Source organism: Entelurus aequoreus, linkage group LG17, assembly GCF_033978785.1.
Source record: "Entelurus aequoreus isolate RoL-2023_Sb linkage group LG17, RoL_Eaeq_v1.1, whole genome shotgun sequence".
Taxonomy (NCBI): Eukaryota; Metazoa; Chordata; class Actinopteri; order Syngnathiformes; family Syngnathidae; genus Entelurus; species Entelurus aequoreus.
The window spans coordinates 27,371,881-27,396,880 of NC_084747.1; the positions used below are offsets into that span (position 1 = coordinate 27,371,881).

The window sequence follows — 25,000 nt, forward strand, 5'->3', positions numbered from 1 at the left end:
AAACAGCTAGGACAGGTGTGTCCAAAGTGCGGCCCGGGGGCCATTTGCGGCCCGTAGCTAATTGTTTACCGGCCCGCCACACATTCTGCAAAAATTGCAAAATTTATAGTATTGCAAAAATGAAAAAAAAACATTTAAAAAAGTGGAATGAGGTGAAATCTAATGAGAAAAAGTTGCAATGTTGACACAAAGCTGCCATGCAGGCTGTTTTTTTTTCTTTTGTCTTTCTTTCTTTTTCTTTTTTTTGCCATTGTTAAAAAAAAAAAAAGACAAAAAATCTATGTTATAATGAATCGTTGACCTATTCATGGCTCCAATTACTTCAAAAATTTCACTTTAAAATGTTTTATGTGGAAAAAATATTGCATATATTGTGTGGTTGCCATATAAAAAGTTTTCTTTGACAAAAGAGCATAAAACAAACAAAATAATAGTTCAAACGTAAAATCGACAGATATATCTGAAGTTGATCTCGTAACTTAAGTGGTGAAAGTAAAAAAATAACTAATAAAAATGTATCACTTTAAGAGTGGGGGACCTTTTGGATCCCTAATATATTTAGTGGGATTTTATTTAACTTTTCACTGTGATTACTCAAAAATATTAAATAATTAAAATCAATGGTGTACTGCATTAATGATCTTTTAGGGCTTTTATTACTAAATATTTCAGTTTTACTATAAAAAAAAAGTTGTCTTTGACAGAAAAGGCATAAAACCTTTTTTTTTTTTTTTACTTCATACCAACCTGAAGTTGATAGAGATTTACTGTAAGCGTTAAATAAAAAATAATAATAATAATTTGACTTATTTTTAACATTTAAATGACAGACCCTTTATGGTCCCCGGCAGCCCTAAAGGTTAAAAAAAAAATCCATATATTTTGTTATGGTTTGAAAATGAAAAATATCAAAATGGCCCCCGCATGCTTTAATTTTTCCGTGTGCGGCCCTCAGTGGAAAAAGTTTGGACACCCCTGCCCTAGGAGGAGTTCGTTAAAAAGCGACCTCCTTTTTTTTCCGCAAAAAATGGCTAAAAACTATGGGGAAAAAGTTTGGTGCACTACCACGCCCACAACCTATGGCGTAGGAAAAAATTAGTTTACATTTTTTCATGGCCTATATGTATAGTATCTGTCATTTTTACAGCGACTCATTTGGCCAAAGTCCCTAGGAGGAGTCGTTAAAAAGCGACCCCCTTTTTTCCGCTAAAAACAGCTAAAAACTATCGGAGCAAAGTTTGGCGCACTACCACGCCCACATCCTATGACGTAGGAAAAATTACTTTTAAATTTTTCATGGCCTGTATGTATATTATCTGTCATTTTTACCGCAACTCATTTGGCCAAAAACAACAGCAAATTCACTCGGGCCCTTGCAGGGGCTTGCTCTGGCCCTCATAACTTCCCCCCCCCCATAATTCTTCACTTCCACACTCACACTTTGCACTTCTTTTTAGGACTCAGCTTGAGCCTTCCTCTGAGTCAGCACACAACCCGACCACAAACAATCACGTCCTACTTGGCGCAGCCTGCGAAGGCAGCATTTAGGGCAAACCACAAGTGTTGAATTTCAGGCAGCGTCAAAATGAATAAATGACAACTTCGTTTTTTGTTTTTTTTTGCACATTTGTTCTTCTTTTAACCAAAGGAATGTGAAAATGAACATTTTAAAACTGCCGGAGTTGCATTTGTGTCACTATGGTAACTGCCGCATGACGCTTGCATCAACACAGGCGCTATACCCTCGGCTATCAGCTAGCTGTGTATGTCCATACACAGTGTGGAGCCGCTCCCCTAAATGAATATACCATCATTATTTTTATTATCCGTAGCGGAAAGTAATTAGCATTCACTGGAAGACTAAACAGGGCTAAACATCTTGGATACAAAGGAAGAGCAAACAGATATCGATACCAGGGCAGTATTAAGATTAAGATTAAGATTAAAGTACCAATGATTGTCACACACACACTAGATATGGTGAAATTTGTCCTCCGCATTTGTCCCATTCCCTTGGGGAGCAGTGGGCAGCGGCAGCGCCGCGCCCGGGAATCATTTTTGGTGATTTAACCCCCAACTGCAACCCTTTGTTGCTGAGTGCCAAGCAGGGAGGTTATCAGTATTGGATTGATACTAGTGTGATGAGAGTGTATTCGTGTTGTCATATTCGATGTTTATTATGGGGCCCGAGCACTGGAGCGAGCAAGGGCCCTATTTTTTTTTCTATACATTAAGCATCTTTTTGAGACCCTTAACATAAAGAAAAAAGTCCCCATATTTTGCAGGTGGCAAAAAATGGCATATTTTTGGGGTCCCAAAAAAGACATTTTAAAATGTACTCTATCGCGCCACCTTTAATATTAGAATAAAATTGCATCCTCCTACCGGTTCCACGTATCGACAGGAGTCTACCATGACGGACCGCACATAAAAGTCTCAAGAAGCCATACCTGAAAACGAACATCCTTGGTTTCCTTTAGTCATTTTTCAGTTCGTACTTTGACAAACTCTTCCGTGGGACTTTGGCCAAATGAGTTGTGGTAAAGATGACAGATACTATATCTTATAGGCCATGAAAAATTGTAAACTAATTATTCCTACGCCATAGGATGTGGGCGTGGTAGTGCGCCAAACTTTTTTCCGATAGTTTTTTGCCATTTTTTAGCGGAAAAAAAAAAGGCGTCGCTTTTTAACAAACTTTTCCTAGGGACTTTGGCCAACTGAGTTGTGGTAAAAATGACAGATACTATATGTATATAGGCCATGAAAAATTGCAAACAAATTTTTCCTACGCCTTAGGATGTGGGCGTGGTAGTGCGCTAAACTTTTTCCCGATAGTTTTTTGCCATTTTTTAGGAAAAAAAAAGGTATCGCTTTTTAAAGAACTCCTCCTAGGGTCTTTGGCCAAATGAGTCGCGGTAAAAATGACAGATACTATACATATAGACCATGAAAAATTGTAAATACATTTTTCCTACGCCATAGGATGTGGGCGTGGTAGTGCGCCTTGCTCCATTTTTTCCGTGAAAAAAAGGGGTCGCTTTTTAACAAACTCCTCCTAGTGACTATGGCCAAATGAGTCGCGGTAAAAATGACAGATACTGTACATATAAATTAAATAAAAATTACAGATATCGGCCATGAAAATTGCAAACTATTTTTTCGTACGCCATAGGATGTGGCCGTGGTAGTCCACCAAATTTTTCTGCAAGTTTTTTTGCCATTTTTTAGGGGGGGGGAAAAAGTGTCGCTTTTTAACGAACTCCTCCTATGGACTACGGCCAAATGAGTCGCGGTAAAAATTACAGATATCGGCCATGAAAAATTGCAAACAATTTTTTTGTACGCCATAGGATGTGGGCGTGGTAGTGCGCCAAACTTTTTCCCGATAGTTTCTTTGCCATTATTTAGGAGGAAAAAAAGTATCGCTTTTTAACAAACTCCTCCTAGGGACTTTGGCCAAATGAGTTGCGGTAAAAATGCCAGATACTATACATACAGGCCATGAAAAATTGCAAACCAATTTTTCGTACGCCATAGAATACGGGCATGGTAGTGTTTTTTAGCTAACAAAAAAGGGTTCACTTTTTAACGAACTCCTCCTAGGGACTTTGGCTAAATGAGTCTAGGTAAGAATGACAGACACAATACATATAGGCCATGAAAAATTGTTAACAAATTTTTCCTACGCCATAAGATGTGGGCGTGGTAGTTTTCTTACACCATAGGATGTGGGCCTAGTAGTGCGGCAAACTTTGCTGCGATAGTTTTTAGCCGTTTTTCGTGAAAAAAAGGGGTCGCTTTTTAACTAACTCCTCCAAAGGACTTTGGCCAAATGAGTCTAGGTATAAATGACAGATATAGGCCATGAAAAATTGCAAACAAATTTTTCTTACACCATAGGATGTGGGCGTGGTAGTGCGGCAAACTTTTTTCCGATAGTTTTTAGCCGTTTTTTAGCTAAAAAAATGGTGTCGCTTTTTAACGAACTCCTCCTAGGGACTTTGGCAAAATGAGTTGCGGTAAAAATGACAGATACTATACATACAGGCCATGAAAAATTGCAAACTCATTTTTCCTACGCCATAGGATGTGGGCGTGGTAGTGCGGCAAACTTTTCTCTGATGGTTTTTAGCCGTTTTTCCGCGAAAAAAAAGTGGTTTGCTTTTTAACCAACTCTTCCTAGGGACTTTGGCCAAATGAGTCGCGGTAAAAATGACTGATACTATACATAGTTTTTAGCGATTTTTCTGCAAAAAAAGGGGTTGTACTTTAACTAACTCTTCCGAGGGGTTTTGACCAAAAAAGTCGCTGTAAAAATGAAAAATTGCCCACATACGGGCAAGGAAAACTCACCCCAGTGGGACGTCAATGTGAATGACTATGAGAAACCTTGGAGAGGACCGCATATGTGGGTAACCCCCCTACATATAGGCCATGAAAAATTGCAAACTATTTTTTCCTACACCATAAGATACTATACATACAGGCCATTGAAACTTATCAACAAATTTTTCGTACACCAAACTTTGTTTCGGTAGTTATTTGCCATTTTTTAGGGGGAAAAAAAGTGTCTCTTTTTAACAAATTCCTCCTAGGGACTTTGGCCTAATGAGTCGCGGTAAAAATTACAGACACCGTTTTTTAGCTAACAAAAAAGGGTTCGCTTTTTAACGAACTCTCCCTAGGGACTTTGACCTAATGAGTCGCAGTAAAAATGACAGATAATATACATATAGGCCATGAAAAATTGCAAACTCATTTTTCCTACGCCATAGGATGTGGGCGTGGTAGTGCGGCAAACTTTGCTGCGATAGTTTTTAGCCGTTTTTTCCGCAAAAAAAAGGGGTCGCTTTTTAACGAACTCCTCCTAGGGATTTTGGCCAAATGAGTTGCGGTAAATATGACAGATACTATACATATAGGCCATGAAAAATTGCCAACTCATTTTTCCTACACCATAGGATGTGGTAGTGCTTTTTTCCGATAGTTTTTAGCCGTTTTTACGCCAAAAAAAAAGGGGGTCGTACTTTAACTAACTCTTCAGAGAGACTTTGGCCAAAAAAGTCGCTGTAAAAATGACAGATACTATACATATAGACCATGAAAAATTGTAAATACATTTTTCCTACGCCATAGGATGTGGGCGTGGTAGTGCGCCTTGCTCCATTTTTTCCGTGAAAAAAAGGGGTCGCTTTTTAACAAACTCCTCCTAGTGACTATGGCCAAATGAGTCGCGGTAAAAATGACAGATACTATACATATAAATTAAATAAAAATTACAGATATCGGCCATGAAAATTGCAAACTATTTTTTCGTACGCCATAGGATGTGGCCGTGGTAGTCCACCAAATTTTTCTGCAAGTTTTTTTGCCATTTTTTAGGGGGGGGGGAAAAGTGTCTCTTTTTAACGAACTCCTCCTATGGACTACGGCCAAATGAGTCGCGGTAAAAATTACAGATATCGGCCATGAAAAATTGCAAACAATTTTTTTGTACGCCATAGGATGTGGGCGTGGTAGTGCGCCAAACTTTTTCCCGATAGTTTTTTTGCCATTTTTTAGGAGGAAAAAAAGTATCGCTTTTTAACAAACTCCTCCTAGGGACTTTGGCCAAATGAGTTGCGGTAAAAATGACAGATACTATACATATAAATTAAATAAAAGTTACAGATATCGGCCATGAAAAATTGCAAACTCTTTTTTCGTACGCCATAGGATGTGGCCGTGGTAGTCCACCAAATTTTTCTGCAAGTTTTTTTGCCATTTTTTAGGGGGGGAAAAAGTGTCGCTTTTTAACGAACTCCTCCTATGGACTACGGCCAAATGAGTCGCGGTAAAAATTACAGATATCGGCCATGAAAAATTGCAAACAATTTTTTTGTACGCCATAGGATGTGGGCGTGGTAGTGCGCCAAACTATTTCCCGATACTTTTTTTCCTCCTAAAAAATGGCAAAAAAACTATCGCTTTTTAACAAACTCCTCCTAGGGACTTTGGCCAAATGAGTTGCGGTAAAAATGCCAGATACTATACATACAGGCCATGAAAAATTGCCAACCAATTTTTCGTACGCCATAGAATGTGGGCATGGTAGTGTTTTTTAGCTAACAAAAAAGGGTTCACTTTTTAACGAACTCCTCCTAGGGACTTTGGCTAAATGAGTCTAGGTAAGAATGACAGACACAATACATATAGGCCATGAAAAATTGTTAACAAATTTTTCCTACGCCATAAGATGTGGGCGTGGTAGTTTTCTTACACCATAGGATGTGGGCCTAGAAGTGCGGCAAACTTTGCTGCGATAGTTTTTAGCCGTTTTTCGTGAAAAAAAGGGGTCGCTTTTTAACTAACTCCTCCAAAGGACTTTGGCCAAATGAGTCTAGGTATAAATGACAGATATAGGCCATGAAAAATTGCAAACTAATTTTTCTTACACCATAGGATGTGGGCGTGGTAGTGCGGCAAACTTTTTTCCGATAGTTTTTTGCCATTTTTTTGCGAAAAAAAAAGGTGTCGCTTTTTAACGAACTCTTCCTAGGGACTTTGGCCAAATGAGTTGCGGTAAACATGACAGATACTATACATATAGGCCATGAAAAATTGCAAACTAATTTTTCCTAAGCCATAGGATGTGGCCGTGGTAGTGCGGCAAACTTTTTTCAGATAGTTTTTTGCCATTTTTTTGCGAAAAGAAAGGTGTCTCTTTTTATCAAACTCCTTCTAGGGACTTTGGCCAAATGAATTGTGGTAAATATGACAGATACTATACATATAGGCCATGAAAAATTGTTAAGTAATTTTTCCTACGCCATAAGATGTGGGCGTGGTAGTTTTCTTACACCATAGGATGTGAGCGTGGTAGTGTGCCAAACTTTTTTCCGATAGTTTTTAGCCGTTTTTTAGCTAAAAAAATGGGGTCGCTTTTTAACGAACTCCTCCTAGGGACTTTGGCCAAATGAGTTGCGGTAAAAATGACAGATACTATACATATAGGCCATGAAAAATTGCAAACTCATTTTTCCTACGCCATAGGATGTGGGCGTGGTAGTGCTTTTTTCCGATTTTTCCGTTTTTAGCCATTTTTATGCCAAAAAAAAGGGGGTCGTACTTTAACTAACTCTTCAGAGAGACTTTGGCCAAAAAAGTCGCTGTAAAAATGACAGATACTATACATATAGACTATGAAAAATTGCACACACATTTTTCCTACGCCATAGGATGTGGGCGTGGTAGTGCGGCAAACTTTTCTCTGATGGTTTTTAGCCGTTTTTCCGCGAAAAAAAAAGTGGTTTGCTTTTTAACCAACTCTTCCTAGGGACTTTGGCCAAATGAGTTGCAGTAAAAATGACAGATACTATACATATAGGCCTTGATAATTGCAAAGTCATTTTTTCCTACGCCATAGGATGTGGGCGTGGTAGTGCGCCAAACTTTCTTCTGACGGTATTTAGCCATATTTTAGAGGAAAAAAAGGGGTCGCTTTTTAACAAACTCCTTTTAGAGACTTTGGCCAAATGAGTCGCGGTAAAAATGACAGATACTACACATATAGTCGATGATAAATTGCATACAAATTTTGCCTGCCCCATAAGTGGGCGTGGCACGGCGGCAAACATTGCTCCGATGAGTCGCCACAAAAAAACACGAAACGTTAGCAACTCGGCTCCACAAATTCAGATTTTGATCTTATTTGATAGAAATGATGATGATGTGCCTGATTCACGTAGTGGCTCGTAGTGGGTTCACGCAAGTCGTGATCCAAGAGGGGCAAGGGCTTGTTCAACGCTACTCGTACCTTTAATTTTGAAATACTTTTGTACGTTTTGGTCATTTAAAAGGAAACTGCACTTTTTGGAATTTTGCCTTTTTAAAAAAATAAATAATTCTAACTCGTAAATAAACGTTAGCAAAGTCAGCTAACAATGAAGGTAATAGACCAGTAGTCGGCAACATTTTGTCTGAGAGAGCCATGAAAGCCAAATATTTTTAAATGTATTTCCGTGAGAGCCATATAATATTTTTTAACACTGAATACAACTAAATGTGTGCATTTTTAAGTAAGACCAACATTTTTAGAGTATAATAAGTCTCTTATTCTTTTTATTAACATTGTTATTCTGAAGCTAACCAATAATAAATGAAATACTTCTTACCATTAATGCCACTTCTTGGTAGAAAAATGATGGATGAATTAAAATGCATGAGAATGTTTTATATTTTGAACGTTATTTTTAACACTGTGATTACCAGCGGAATTATTCATTACTTATCGTGTTAAGTAATGTCAGCTAGGATTTATCTGAGAGCCAGATGCAGTCATCAAAAAAGCCACATCTGGCTCGAGAGCCATAGGTTCCCTACCCCTGTAATAGACGTTGTCTATTCAGCCTATAGAGCACTCTAAAAAAGATCCAAAAGCCTCGATCAAGGTTTTATTTACACACTGTAAGTATATATCAGGGATCACCAACCTTTTTGAAACCAAGAGCTACTTCTTGGGTACTGATTAATGCGAAGGGCTACCAGTTTGATACACACTTAAATAAATTGCCAGAAATAGCCAATTTGCTCAATTTACCTTTAACTCTGTTATTATTAATAATTAATGATATTTACACTTAATTGAACGGTTTAAAAGAGGACAAAACACGAAAAAAATGACAATTAAATTTTTAAACAGATTATCTTCAATTTCGAGTCTTTAAAATTCTAAATTCAACCGAAAAAAAGAAGAGAAAAACTAGGTAATTCGAATCTTTTTGAAAATTTAAAAAAAAAGAATTTATGGAACATCATTAGTAATTTTTCCTGATTAAGATTAATTTTAGAATTTTGGTGACATATTTTAAATAAGTTAAAATCCAATTTACACTTTGTTAGAATATATAACAAATTGGACCAAGCTATATTTCTAACAAAGACAAATCATTATTTCTTCTAGATTTTCCAGAACAAAAATTTTAAAAGAAATTCAAAAGACTTTGAAATAAGATTTAAATTTGATTCTACAGATTTTCTAGATTTGCCAGAATAATTTCTTTGAATTTTAATCATAATAAGTTTGAAGAAATATTTCACAAATATTCTTCGTCGAAAAAACACAAGCTAAAATGAAGAATTAAATTAAAATGTATTTATTATTCTTTACAATAAAAAAAAAATTTTACTTGAACATTGATTTAAATTCTCAGGAAAGAAGAGGAAGGAATTTAAAAAGGTAAAAAGGTATATGTGTTTAAAAATCCTAAAATCATTTTTAAGGTTGTATTTTTACTCTAAAATTGTCTTTCTGAAAGTTATAAGAAGCAAATTAAAAAGAAATAATGAATTTATTTAAACAAGTGAAGACCAAGTCTTTAAAATATTTTCTTGGATTTTCAAATTCTATTTGAGTTTTGTCTCTCTTAGAATTAAAAATGTCAGGCAAAGCGAGACCAGCTTGCTAGTAAATAAATACAATTTAAAAAATAGAGACAGCTCACTGGTAAGTGCTGCTATTTGAGCTATTTTTAGAACAGGCCAGCGGGCGACTCATCTGGTCCTTACGGGCTACCTGGTGCCCGCGGGCACCGCGTTGGTGACCCCTGGTATATATGTATTGTAGTAACATTCATAATATAACATGAAATATTTACATGTTTTGCTCATTTTAAGTAAACACCGGCAGACATTGTACAGTAAGTGATTGTTTTAATACACTGTAAAAAAAAAAAAAAGTTGAGAAAACGCACATTTTCAAGGCAACATGATGCAACAAGATTTTTGCGTTTTCTCAACTTTTGACTACTATTGTTGACTTAACTAAGATTTACAAGTTGAGATAAGAGTTATGTCAACTTGGATCTTTCAATCTTTCATATCTTTTTTGAAAAATCTATCTTGTTGTAGTTAATTTTGTGGCGAGTTTGGTCCGTTTTACAAAAGAATAAATCCACAAATCATATGGAATATTAACTTGTGATCATATGTGATATTAACTTGGGATCATATGTGATATTAACTTGTGATCATATGTGATATTAACTTGTGAACATATGTGATATTAACTTTTGATCATATGTGATACTAACTTGTGATCATATGTGATATTAACTTGTGAACATATGTGATATTAACTTGTGATCATATGTGATTTTAACTTGTGAACATATGTGATATTAACTTGTGATCATATGTGATATTAACTTGTGATCATATGTGATATTAACTTGTGAACATATGTGATATTAACTTGTAAACATATGTGATATTAACTTGTGATCATATGTGATATTAACTTGTGAAATATGTGATATTAACTTGTGATCATATGTGATATTAACTTGTGAACATATGTGATATTAACTTGTGAACATATGTGATATTAACTTGTGATCATATGAGATATTAACTTGTGATCATATGTGATATTAACTTGTGAACATATGTGATATTAACTTGTGAAATATGTGATATTAACTTGTGATCATATGTGATATTAACTTGTGAACATATGTGATATTAACTTGTGATCATATATGATATTAACTTGTGATCATATGAGATATTAACTTGTGAACATATGTGATATTAACTTGTGAACATATGTGATATTAACTTGTGATCATATGTGATATTAACTTGTGAACATATGTGATATTAACTTGTGATCATATGTGTTATTAACTTGTGAACATATGTGATACTAACTTGTGATCATATGTGATATTAACTTGTGAATATATGTGATATTAACTTGTGATCATATGTGATATTAACTTGTGATCATATGTGATATTAACTTGTGAACATATGTGATATTAACTTGTAAACATATGTGATATTAACTTGTGATCATGTGTGATATTAACTTGTGAACATATGTGATATTAACTTGTGAACATATGTGATATTAACTTGTGAACATATGTGATATTAATTTGTGATCATATGTGATATTAACTTGTGATCATATGTGATATTAACTTGTGAAATATGTGATATTAACTTGTGATCATATTAAGGCTGCAGCTAACGATTATTTTTCTATCGATTAATCTATAGATTATTTTTTCGATTAATCGGTTAATCTATAGATTATTTTTTCGATTCATCTATAGATTATTTTTCCTTTTACCGATTATTTTTTATTTTATTTTATTTAAAATGAAGATGAAAAAATAAAAGTAGGCCAGTTTTTTCAAAAGGCATGGCTTTTATTTACAAAAAAAAAAGTATGGCCACTCAGTCAACATTGACAACAACATGACAAAATATTCTGTAACAATGTAAACATTTAAAACTTTTAACATTTAACAAAATTAAAAGTAGCTTATTTGCTTTTTAATGTGCAAATATAAAAGTAAACATCCAGTGCAAATCTTAATATTCTGAAATAGTATAAGCATTTCAAAAGTAAAAGTATTGCTTATTTTGCTTTAAAATGTGCAAAAATAAAGATAAACATCCAATACAAAAAAGTGCAAAACGAAATATTCTGTAACAACAGTGTAAACATTTCAACAAAAGTGAAAGTATTGCTTATTTGCTAAAATGTTCAAAAATAAAGATAAACATCCAATACAAAAAAGTGCCAATCTAAATATTCTGGAGCACTGTAAACATTAAGTATTGCTTTTAAAATGTGCAAAATAAACATCCAGTCCAACACAGTACACAATAACCAATTCTACTCATTCCAGTGAGTGACTAACAGTTGTAATGAAGAAAGGTTAGCATGTCTACTTGCTTTGCTTCTTTTCTTGTTTACAATATTCCCAGCAGCTGAAAATAGGCGCTCAGAAGGGGTCGATGTGGCTGGAATTGAGAGGTGATTAGCCTTCACCTCAAACCAGGACTGCGAGTGAGCTGAGCTGCAGTTTAAGTTTCTAGAAGGTCAACGGGCTCATAGTGATGTTACTAGTAGTTGACTGAGAGGTGTTTATTATCATTTGGGGAGAGTCCGCTGCTTGATGCTCACCTGCTAAACACCTATCTGCTCGACACTGAAGCGCTGACTACATGCGCTATGAATACGCACTGCTGATTGGCTGATAATGCTTCGTGTGTACCAATCAGATGGTTGTGTGGGTGGGACAATGCTGCGTGTGTACCAATCAGATGGTTGTGTGGGTGGGACAATGCTGCGTGCTGAGACAGAGGCAGAGAAGCAAAGCAACTTGTTAAGACTTTAGCAGCTAAAGTTAGCTTTAGCTTAAAAACTCGTTCGGTACACCCCCGTACCGAACCGAAAGCCTCGTACCGAAACGGTTCAATACAAAACACATACCGTTACACCCCTAGCAGATACAAATGACACATTCATGTTTTTGTGTAATGATGACAACGTATGCTAACGCGGACGATTGACTAGTTGATGGTTGATGGGTTTCTTTTCAAATGTTCGTTCATAGCCGTTGTGCTGCTATGATAGGCCATTTCCGCTCGACACAGTGTGCATACAACAACATTATTAGGCTGTGTATTGAAATACTCCCACACTTTTGACGACTTTTGGCGTGCGTTTTTCCCCTCGCTCGCACAGTCTGCTTTGCGCTCCGCCATGACGGTAGTGTGACGTCATTATGCGACGCGTCGACGCACAAAAACGGCGTCGACGTATTTACATAACCGATGACGTCGACTACGTCGACGCGTCGTTTCAGCCTTAGATCATATGTGATATTAACTTGTGAACATATGTGCTTTTAACTTGTGAACATATGTGATATTAACTTGTGATCATATGAGATATTAACTTGTGAACATATGTGATATTAACTTGTGATCATATGTGATATTAACTTGTGATCATATGTGATATTAACTTGTGATCATATGTGATATTAACTTGTGAACATATGTGATATTAACTTGTGATCATATGAGATATTAACTTGTGATCATATGAGATATTAACTTGTGATCATATGTGATATTAACTTGTGAAATATGTGATATTAACTTGTGATCATATGTGATATTAACTTGTGAACATATGTGATATTAACTTGTGATCATATGAGATATTAACTTGTGAACATATGTGATATTAACTTGTGATCATATTGGATATTAACTTGTGAACATATGTGATATTAACTTGTGAACATATGTGATATTAACTTGTGATCATATGTGATATTAACTTGTGATCATATGTGATATTAACTTGTGAACATATGTGATATTAACTTGTGATCATATGTGATATTAACTTGTGATCATGTGTGATATTAACTTGTGAACATGTGTGATATTAACTTGTGATCATATGTGATATTAACTTGTGAACATATGTGATATTAACTTGTAAACATATGTGATATTAACTTGTGATCATATGTGATATTAACTTGTGATCATATGTGATATTAACTTGTGATCATATGTGATATTAACTTGTGAACATAAGTGATATTAACTTGTGATCATATGTGATATTAACTTGTGAACATATGTGATATTAACTTGTGATCATATGAGATATTAACTTGTGATCATATGAGATATTAACTTGTGATCATATGTGATATTAACTTGTGAACATATGTGATATTAACTTGTGATCATATGTGATATTAACTTGTGAACATATGTGATATTAACTTGTGATCATATGTGATATTAACTTGTGATCATATGTAATATTAACTTGTGAACATATGTGATATTAACTTGTGATCATATGTGATATTAACTTGTGAACATATGTGATATTAACTTCTGAAATATGTGATATTAACTTGTGATCATATGTGATATTAACTTGTGAACATATGTGATATTAACTTGTGATCATATGTGATATTAACTTGTGAACATATGTGATATTAACTTGTGATCATATGTGATATTAACTTGTGATCATATGTGATATTAACTTGTGGTCATATGTGATATTAACTTGTGATCATATGTGATATTACTGACAAGAAGATCCGAGTTGACATAACTCTTATCTCAACTTGTAAATCTTAGTTAAGTCAACAATAGTAGTCAAAAGTTGAGAAAACGCAAAAATCTTGTTGCATCATGTTGCCTTGAAAATTTGCGTTTTCTCAACCTTTTTTTTTTTTTTACAGTGTACAGTTTTGTATATCTAGTTTAGCAGTTAGCAAGACTGCTACATGATGTTTAGTGTTTCACTAGCGCTGCATCTGTTTAGCACACGCCGTCTACAACTTGTAGATCATCCTCCTTATATTCAGGCTCAAAAATATCAGTTTGTGGATCATCGTCTGTCCCAGAGTAGTCTTTGTTGTCTCTCATCAAGTCTACCATGATTAGTAGTCTTGATGTTGTTGAAGAAAGAAGTGAACGTTGTGATGGGTCGGTGAAATGAATACGGCGCCGTATGTTTAAAATATGTAAATATTACATGTTATTATGAATGTGACGGATACTACATTACATATATAATTACAGTGTGTATATAAAACATTGATGGAGGCGTTTAAGACGTCTTTCTAGGCATAATAGAGGTACTCTCTTTGCTTCATTGTTAGCTGACTTTTGCTAGCGTTTATTCACGACTCAGAATGTGTAAAATAACAAAAACCTACAGTATGTGTTCATGTCTTACGTAAGGACTGTGAATGATGGACTTGGAAGTCTGGTGCTGCCGCGTGGGACAAAGAAGCGTTGAGGGCAGAAGAGCACGGAAGCCGCGAGATAAAGCTTGGCTTGTGCTGCCGATGAGACAATAGTTGGTGAGGCCAGCGGACAAGAGCGGCGCTGATTGGCCACAGCTTGGCGAGCAAAGTGTGTTAGCGTGTCACTCGGCTCTTTCCACCGACATCATCGGAAAGACTTAAGTGCTGGCATTTCAGGTGGGGGAAAGTTGCAAATGAATCGGGTCTATTTGTGCGATCCTGGTTATCAGGCATGCACGCCTAGCATACATCCATCCATTTTCTACCGCTTGTCCCTTTTGGGGTTGCGGGGGGTGCTGGAGCCTATCTCAGCTGCACATAACGGGAGGCGGGGTAAAACCCTGGACAAGTCGCCACCTCATCGCAGGGCCAACACAGATAGACAACATTCACACTCACATTCACACACTAGGGACCATTTAGTGTTACAGTCGTGGTCAAAAGTTTATATACACTTGTAAAGAACATCATTTCTACAACCTCTTATTTTTTTGTGATAGAGTGATTGGAGCACATACTTGTTGGTCACAAAAAACATTCATGAAGTTTGGTTCTTTTATGAATTTATTATGGGTCTACTGAAAATGTGAGCAAATCTGCTGGGTCAAAAGTATACATACAGCAATGTTAATATTTGCTTACATGTCCCTTGGCAAGTTTCACTGCAATAAGGCACTTTTGGTAGCCATCCACAAGCTTCTGTTTGCATTTTTGACCACTCCTCTTGACAAAATTGGTACAGTTCAGCTAAATGTGTTGGTTTTCTGACATGGACTTGTTTCTTCAGCATTGTCCACACGTTTAAGTCAAGACTTTGGGAAGGCCATTCCAAAACCTTAATTCTAGCCTGATTTAGCCATTCCTTTACGTGTGTTTGGGGTCATTGTCCTGTTGGAACACCCAACTGCGCTCAAGACCCAACCTCCGGGTTGATGATTTTAGGTTGTCCTGAAGAATTTGGAGGTAATCCTCCTTTTTCATTGTCCCATTTAAAGCACCAGTTCCATTGGCAGCAAAACAGGCCCAGAACATAATAATAATAATAATAATAATACCTGGGATTTATATAGCGCTTTTCTAAGTACTCAAAGGCGCTTTACATGTTAAAAACCCATCATTCATTCACACCTGGTGGTGGTAAGCTACTTTCGTAGCCACAGCTGCCCTGGGGTAGACTACCACCACCATGCTTGACGGTAGGTATGGTGTTTCTGGGATTAAAGGCCTCACCTTTTCTCCTCCAAACATATTGCTGGGTATTATGGCCAAACAGCTCAATTTTTGTTTGTACATATATATTAGGGCTGCAACAACTAATCGATTAAAATCGATTATAAAAATAGTTGCCGATTAATTTAGTCATCGATTCGTTGGATCTATGTTATGCGCATGCGCAGAGGCTTTAAAAAAAAAAAAAAAAAAAATCGTTTTTATTTTTTTTATTTTAAATAAATCTTTATTTATAAACTGCAACATTTACAAACAGCTGAGAAACAATAATCAAAATAAGTATGGTGCCAGTATGCTGTTTTTTTAAAATAAAATGCTGGAAAGGATAGAAATGTAGTTTGTTTCTTTTATCCGATTATTAATCAAAGTAATAATCGACAGATTAATCGATTATGTATGTAGGTGTGGTGAAATTTGTCCTCCGCATTTGACCCATCCCCTTGATCACCCCCTGGGAGGTGAGGGGAGCAGTGGGCAGCAGCGGCGTCGTGCCTGGGAATAATTTTTGGTGATTTAACCCACAATTCCAACCCTTGATGCTGAGTGCCAAGCAGGGAAGAATGCTGGTATGAGCTTTTAAACATAACCCGTTAACTGCTGCCAATCAAATGGTGAATAAGATACTCTTTAGGGTTCATATGTTTGTAAATCTGACTGTGATGAAGTCAGTGCCTCACCTGACATGAACCTCACCGCGCGCCACATATATATATATATATATATATATATATATATATATATATATATATATATATATATATATATATATATATATATATATATATATATATATATATATATATTAGGGCTGCAACTAACGATTAATTTGATAATCGATTAATCTGTCGATTATTACTTCGATTAATAATCGGATAAAAGAGACAAACTACATTTCTATCATTTCCAGTATTTTATTGAAAAAAAAAACAGCATACTGGCACCATACTTATTTTGATTATTGTTTCTCAGCTGTTTGTACATGTTGCAGTTTATAAATAAAGGTTTCTAAAATAAAAAAATAATGCGCATAGCATAGATCCAACGAATCGATGACTAAATTAATCGCCAACTATTTTTATAATCGATTTTAATCGATTAGTTGTTGCAGCCCTAATATATATATATATATATACCTGTATGTATATATATATATATATATATATATATATATATATATATATATACCTGTATATATATAATTTATTGTCCTCTCCTCCCTCTGCGTGTGTGCCCGCTGACACAAAACATTTAAATAACCTGCGCTAATTGTTGCGAAATGGTTAGTTAGAAGCAAACATAGAACCAACATTTGAGAAATTTTGCCTTTAAAGGGTAACTGCACTTTTTTTTGGAATTTTGCCCATCGTTCACAATCATTATGAAAGACATGACGACGGATGGATGTTTTTTTTTAATGCATTCTAAATATTAAATAAATGCGATCAAAAGTCTGTTTACAATGGAGCCTATGAGAGCCGTTCAATTCTGCCTACAAAGCCCTTAAAAAGACATCCTTAAACCTCCATTAAGGTTTTCTATACATGATGTAAGTATAAATGTCATGTAATAACATTTATAATATTTAATATTTACATATTTTGATCATTTTAAGCATACGCGGCGCATTCATTTAAAAAACGCAATACGTTTGTTTTTGTTTTTTGCTTCATCACTGATTATTACTCACTGCAGTTTTCATGAGAGCCAACAAACATAATGAAAAAATCACTTAATGTACAAGGTCTGCTGTTATTAGGATGCCGACTAATAGAATCTTGTTATATTCCCGTTTAGATGAAGAATGCCTCATAATCCTCGCCAAGAAAGCGCTTTTCGTGTCGTCCTCGCCAGTTCCGGGTCCTAAAGTTAAGTCAGTATGTCCCAACTTGTCAGATTATATCCTCAGCCATCTACTGTCCAGGTGAGAGGCATTATTTATGATCTAGAATAAACTTACAAGGAGCAGGGAAGCACGGAAGCAGCAGACCACTCGATGATGTAAACACACGAAGTGATCACGTCGCCGCTCACCTACTCAGTGGCCTAGTGGTTAGAGTGTCCGCCCTGAGATCGGTAGGTTGTGAGTTCAAACCCCGGCCGAGTCATACCAAAGACTATAAAAATGGGACCCATTACCTCCCTGCTTGGCACTCAGCATCAAGGGTTGGAATTGGGGGTTAAATCACCAAAAATGATTCCCGGGCGCGGCCACCGCTGCTGCTCCCCTCACCTCCCAGGGGGTGATCAAGGGTAATGGGTCAAATGCAGAGAATAATTTCGCCACACCTACTGTGTGTGTGTGACAATCATTGGTACTTTAGCTTTAACTTTAACAAATAGTCTGTCTGTGTTAGCATTTATAATAGCAAAATAAAACAAAAATATTTAAGTCACCTAACGTAAATGGAGTCTTGTTGGCGCTTTTTGAATGGTTATTTATCGGATTTTATAGGCGGAATAGAGGAGCTCCCATTGGCTCCGCTGTAAGTAGACTTGTATTTATGTTTATTTACAAGTTAGAATGCATTGAAAAAGAAATCCATCCATCATGTCTCTCATAATGATTGTGAACGATAAGCCACGTTAAAAAAAAAAGTGCATTTCCCCTTTAATGTTGCATTCTTTACCGTCTGTTTGACTTTATTCAGCGTACGTAAAATAATCCATGTTTGGACATCTGCCCATGGATTGAGGAATCGCCAAGCTTCCGATCGTGAGGCCTTGGCGAATAGATGATACGCGCACTTCGGGACACAACCATTGCACGTAGTCCTGAGCAAAAGTCTGCGCTCCGTGTTCATTGAACGGTCCGTCAGCCTCTATTTCTGTCCTCGCATTTTTCAGCGTCTTTGTTTCAGCCTGCACGGTGAAACAGGATTGCGTCTTTATAATTCAATGTGTGGACACTAGAGCATTTATGAGCCTTCATGAGGCGTTTATGAGCCTCTCTTTCATCCACTGAAGCACAGCATTTGCATTTTGACGCCAACCACGACTCTCGATGACCACTAACATCTATCCTTGACACCTGGCAACCCCTCTCGTTTCTAGGATACTATGTTGTATTTATGTTTGCACACCTGGCTCTTTTTCTGCTCCTAAAATGCTGTCTTTGCAACGGTTCTTGCCACAAACCAGGCGTGTCAAACCCGTTTTCATTGAGTGCCACTTCGAACAGCGATATGTGCATTTTCTCGCGCTTATCCGAGGTCGGGTTTGGGAAAAAGGTCGAAAAAAGGTAAATGCTTGGGGAGGATGAGTAAAAAATACAATCCAGACTGGGCTCCTAAGGCTGCCCAGTCTGGAGTGGGGGAAAAAACTCCATAGCAAAGCACATATACATATTACAACAGACCTGGGCATTCTCCGGCCCTTTGTACGTCCCTGTCCGGCCCGCGTGAGGCCAATTATAAATTACAAAATACATTTTAAAAAGTATCTATTTCGAGTGTGCAATACAACGGTGCTGCTTTTGTTTTGAAAAGCGTTATTTGTATTACTTCCGTGCGGACGTATGCTCGTGCGCGCAGCGGCAATCACAAATACAAAATACATTTTTAAAAAAACATCTTTGTCGTGCGTGCAATACAACTGTGCTGCTTTTATTTTGAAAAGTGTTATATGTGCGTATGTCCTGTGAGGGAAGGCGCACAGCGACAAGTGATGCCCGGTTATCCCCGAGACGCTAAAAAGAGAAAAGTTGATGACGAATGGCGTGTTTTAAAAAAGACATGGACTGCCAAGTAAAGGTAAAGCCGTGTGCTTATTTGTGGTACACACGTTGCTGTCTTTAAAGAATATAGTGCTGAAGTAGATGTTGTCTTCTTGAGTTGCGTAAATGAGAAGTGAGGATAGACGTGCGTGTGGAAGGAACGAGATATGTTGAGCTGTGTTAGTATAGCTTGCTCAATAAAAGTTTAAAAAGAGCGTCAGACTTCGTGTGCACTTCTTCTGGACGCTACAATTGGTGGCAGAAGTCAAACTTTGCGCATACCGCACTGTTTGTGTGCTACGTCATCGGGAGGTACGTGCCACGTGAGGAGCTCGCCGCAAAGAGAGAGAGACAGAGAGAGAGAGAGAGAGAGAGAGTTTACAGGTGCAGCCACGCTGCTTGCCACGGGGGGAATTCCGCCCTCAATGAAGACTCCCAGGTTTGATGGCAAGGTGAACTGGGAGGCATTTCATCCCACTTCTGACATCAATTGTAGCGTCCAGAAGAAGTGCACACCAAGTCTGACGCTCTTTTTAAACTTTTATTGAGCATGCTATACTAACACAGCTCAACTTATCTCGTTCTTTCCAAAAGGAAAACCAATCCTCACTCCTCATTTCCGCAACAGCAACGCTTCTTCCTTCTTCGCCAATCACCTTACAGGCGTGCTACGTTCACAACAAAGAGGATGCAGGATGAAGTGACAGAAATTGAAATTGTTGTATTGTAATATACATCAGGAAGTGTTGTGTAAGAAAGTGTTAAAAATAAAACCATCAAAAGCCATCTGCATTTGTATAAAGATAAGTTAGGTTAAATGAAAATATTATTGTTATCTATCTTACGGTATATCAAAAATAATTTGAGCAAAATTTAATTGAAATATTGTCGGTGTGGCCCTCCAGCAGTGCTCGGGTTGCTCATGCGGCCCCCGGTAAAAATTAATTGCCCACCCCTGTATTACAACATACAACTTGAGACTTGCAACAGAGGGGAAGGAGTGGGTCAAAAGTATACGTACAGCAATGTTAATATTTGGTTACATGTCCCTTGGCAAGTTTCACTGCAATAAGGCACTTTTGGTAGCCATCCACAAGCTTCTGCTTGCATTTTTGACCACTCCTCTTGACAAAATTGGTGCAGTTCAGCTAAATGTGTTGGTTTTCCTGACATGGACTTGTTTCTTCAGCATTGTCCACGCGTTTAAGTCAGGACTTTGGAAAGGCCATTCTAAAACCTTAAAGGCCTACTGAAATTAATTTTTTTTATTTAAACGGGGATAGCAGATCTATTCTATGTGTCATACTTGATCATTTCGCGATATTGCCATATTTTTGCTGAAAGGATTTAGTATAGAACAACGACGATAAAGATTGCAACTTTTGGTATCTGATAAAAAAAAGGCTTGCCCCTACCGGAAGTAGCGTGACGTAGTCAGTTGAACATATACGCAAAGTTCCCTATTGTTTACAATGATGGCCGCATGAAGTGAGAGAGATTCGGACCGAGAAAGCGACAATTTCCCCATTAATTTGAGCGAGGATGAAAGATTTGTGGATGAGTAAAGTGCAAGTGAAGGACTAGTGGGGAGTTGAAGCTATTCAGATAGGGAAGATGCTGTGAGAGCCGGGGGTGACCTGATATTCAGCTGGGAATGACTACAACAGTAAATAAACACAAGACATATATATACTCTATTAGCCACAACACAACCAGGCTTATATTTAATATGCCACAAATTAATCCTGCATAAAAACACCTGCGTGTTTGTTATGCTAGCTCCTAGCTCCTATGCTAGCTCCTAGCTCCATAGAACACGCCAATACAATTCAAACACCTGATCAACACACACAATCACTCAGCCCAAAAGACCGTTCACCTAACCCAAGGTTCATAAAGCTTATATATTTTAAAAAAAGTTACGTACATACGCAAAAAAAAGTTGCGCACATACGGTCAAGCGATCAAATGTTTAGAAGCCAAAGCTGCATACTCACGGTAGCACGTCTGCGTCTTTGTCATCCAAATCAAAGTAATCCTGGTAAGAGTCTGTGTTGTCCCAGTTCTCTACAGGCGTCTGTGTATCGAAGTCAAAAGTCCTCCTGGTTAGAGTCTCTGTTATCCGAGTTCTTCCATCTTGACTGCATCTTTCGGGAATGTAAACAAAGAAGCGCCGACTGTGTACTGTTGTGGCTGACTACGTTCGAAAAATACGTCCATTTCGCACCGACAACTTTCTTCTTTGCTTGCTCAGCTTCCTTCTCCATAATGCAATGAACATGATTGCAACAGATTCACGAACACAGATGTCCAGAATACTGTGGAATTATGAAATGAAAACAGAGCTTTTTCTTATTGGCTTCAATGTGGAAGGCATACCCGTGTTCCCCGGTCTACGTCACGCGCATACGTCATCCTCAGAGGCGTTTCGAACCGGAAGTTTAGCTGCAAATTTAAAATGTCACTTTATAAGTTAACCCGGCCGTATTGGCATGTGTTATAATGTTAAGATTTCATCATTGATATATAAACTATCAGACTGCGTGGTCGGTAGTAGTGGGTTTCAGTAGGCCTTTAATTCTAGCCTGATTTAGCCATTCCTTTACCACTTTTGACGTGTGTTTGGGGTCATTGTCCTGTTGGAACACCCAACTGCGCCCAAGACCCAACCCCCGGGCTGAGGATTTTAAATAAACTTTGATCCAGCGATTAATCGACATGTATTTTGTAATAAATGTTGATCTAGTGATTAATCGGACATGTCCTTTATAATAAACTTTGATATATCGTTAGATCAAAGTTTTATGTCCTTGTATCGCACATGACTGCTTGTATCGCACATGATATCACACACAAGTAAACATTCTGCAGGACTGCTTGCATCGCACATGATATCACACACAAGTAAACATTCTGCAGGACTGCTTGTATCGCACATTATATCACACAAATAAACACTCTGCAGGACTGCTTGTATCGCACATGATATCACACACAAGTGCTGTTGCTGCAGGGCTGCTTGTATCACACATAATATCACACACACAAGTAAACACTCTGTAGGACTGCTTGTATTGCACATGATATCACACACAAGTAAACACTCTGCAGGACTGCTTGTATCGCACATGATATCACACAAATAAACACTCTGCAGGACTGCTTGTATCGCACATGATATCACACAAATGTACACTCTGCAGGACTGCTTGTATCGCACATGATATCACACACAAGTAAACACTCTGCAGGATTGCTTGTATCACAAATTACATCACACACAAGTAAACACTCAGCAGGACTGCTTGTATCGCACATGATATCACACATAAGAAAGCACGCTGCTAGACTGCTTGTATCACACATGATATCACAAACAAGTAAACACTCTGTGGGACTGCTTGTATCGCACATGATATCACACACAAGTAAACACTCTGCAGGATTGCTTGTATCACGCATGATATCACAAACAAGTTAACACTCTGCAGGACTTGTATTGCAAATTATATCACACACAAGTAAATACTGCAGGACTGCTTGTATCGCACATGATATCACACTCAAGTAAACACTCTGCAGGACTGCTTGTATCGCACATGATATCACACACAAGTAAACACTCTGCAGGACTGCTTGTATCGCACATGATATCACACACAAGTAAACACTCAGCAGGACTGCTTGTATCGCACATGATATCACACACAAGTAAAGATGCTGCAGGACTGCTTGTATCGCACATGATACCACACACAAGTAAACACACTGCAGGACTGCTTGTATCGCAAATTACATCACACACAAGTAAACACTCAGCAGGACTGCTTGTATCGCACATGATATCACACACAAGTAAAGATGCTGAAGGGCTGCTTGTATCACACACAAGTAAACACTCTGCAGGACTGCTTGTATCGCACATGATATCACACACAAGTAAAGATGCTGCAGGGCTGCTTGTATCACACAATATCACACACAAGTAAACACTCTGCAGGACTGCTTGTATCGCACATATATCACACACAAGTAAAGACTTTGCATGACTGCTTGTATCTCACCTGATATCACACACAAGTAAACACGCTGCAGGACTGCTTGTATCGCATATGATATCACACACAAATAAACACTCTGCAGGATTGCTTGTATCACGCATGATATCACACACAAGTAAAGATGCTGCAGGGCTGCTTGTATCACACACAAGTAAACACTCTGCAGGATCAAATGCTAATAATCAAATGTAAACAATCAAATGCAGATACTTTTTCTTATGCCTTCTGATCTCTCTCTCTCTCTCTATGTCCACTACTTGATGTGCATATCCCCCCCCCCCCTCCACACCCCTGATTGTAAATAATGTAAATAATTCAATGTGATTATCTTGTGTGATGACTGTATTATGATGATAGTATATCTGATAGTATATATCTGTATCATGAATCAATTTAAGTGGACCCCGACTTAAACAAGTTGAAAAACTTATTCGGGTGATACCATTTAGTGGTCTAATGTACGGAATATGTACTTCACTGTGCAACCTACTAATAAAAGTCTCAATCAATCAATCAAAAAAACGGCTTGTATCGCACATATATCACACGCAAGTAAAGACTCTGCATGACTGCTTGTATCGCACATGATACCACATCCAAGTAAAAACTGCAGGACTGCTTGTATCGCACATGATATCACATCCAATTAAAAACTGCAGAACTGCTTGTATCGCACATGATACCACACCTTTGACACGAAAGAACATGTGTAATAAGATGGATGTGTTGACATGTGTCTGCTTTGAAGAATACCAAGTGTGTGCGTTGTCTCCCAGCCAGCATGTGCGACATAACCGAGCCCAGCAGTCCCACGCTCCTTCACGGCGAGTCTTCGGACGAGTACGATCACGTGGACCGCTGGCAGAAGCTCCGCACCGCTGTGCGCAAACTGGACTTCTGGGAAAACTTCAGCGCCGAGCTCATCGGGAGCGGTTTCTTCTCCAAGGTCTACAAAGTAGGTGTTTCCTTGTCCTTGTTCCACGCGTCATTGGGGGCCTTTTCCACCAGCTTTGACAAACGTCTGCATGCTCCTTCTAAAAAAAAGACATCTGTATTTCTGCCTCATTCCTGTGAGAATCCTGCGTGTGACTGGTGGGGCTTGGTTGACTCCTCCAGGACTGCAGTGTTGTCCAACAAGCAGCTTTGAGCAGATAATACCGTATCATCTCTTTCTCTTTGGGACTTAGCAGGTGTTGACATGAGGCAAAAACACCAGCTGTAAGAACGAGCGCCTGTGTCCCCTCACAGGTGGTCCACAGCACCAGTCACAAGGCCATGGTGGTGAAGATCTACAAGAAGGACGTGGACCAGGACAGCATCGTGCGAGAAATCAGTCTGCTGCAGAAACTCTCTCATCCCAA

At 37.7% G+C, this 25,000-nt stretch overlaps 1 protein-coding gene across 3 annotated transcripts in view; it reads left to right on the forward strand.

The window, feature by feature from the left end:
* Nucleotides 1-25,000, forward strand: part of zgc:162952 (PKc_LIMK_like_unk domain-containing protein) — an 80,846-nt gene that overhangs the window by 23,822 nt on the left and 32,024 nt on the right. For 2 of the 3 annotated variants that reach the window (XM_062024188.1, XM_062024190.1), the window contains exons 2-3: nucleotides 24,420-24,594; nucleotides 24,888-25,000. The exon at nucleotides 24,888-25,000 is cut by the window's right edge and continues 9 nt beyond it. In XM_062024188.1, coding sequence (XP_061880172.1) covers nucleotides 24,421-24,594; nucleotides 24,888-25,000 — 287 coding nt within the window. In that variant the 5' untranslated portion in view covers nucleotide 24,420. Of the gene's footprint in view, nucleotides 1-24,415; nucleotides 24,595-24,887 lie in introns of all 3 variants that reach the window. The other variant, XM_062024189.1, reaches the window with a different exon arrangement.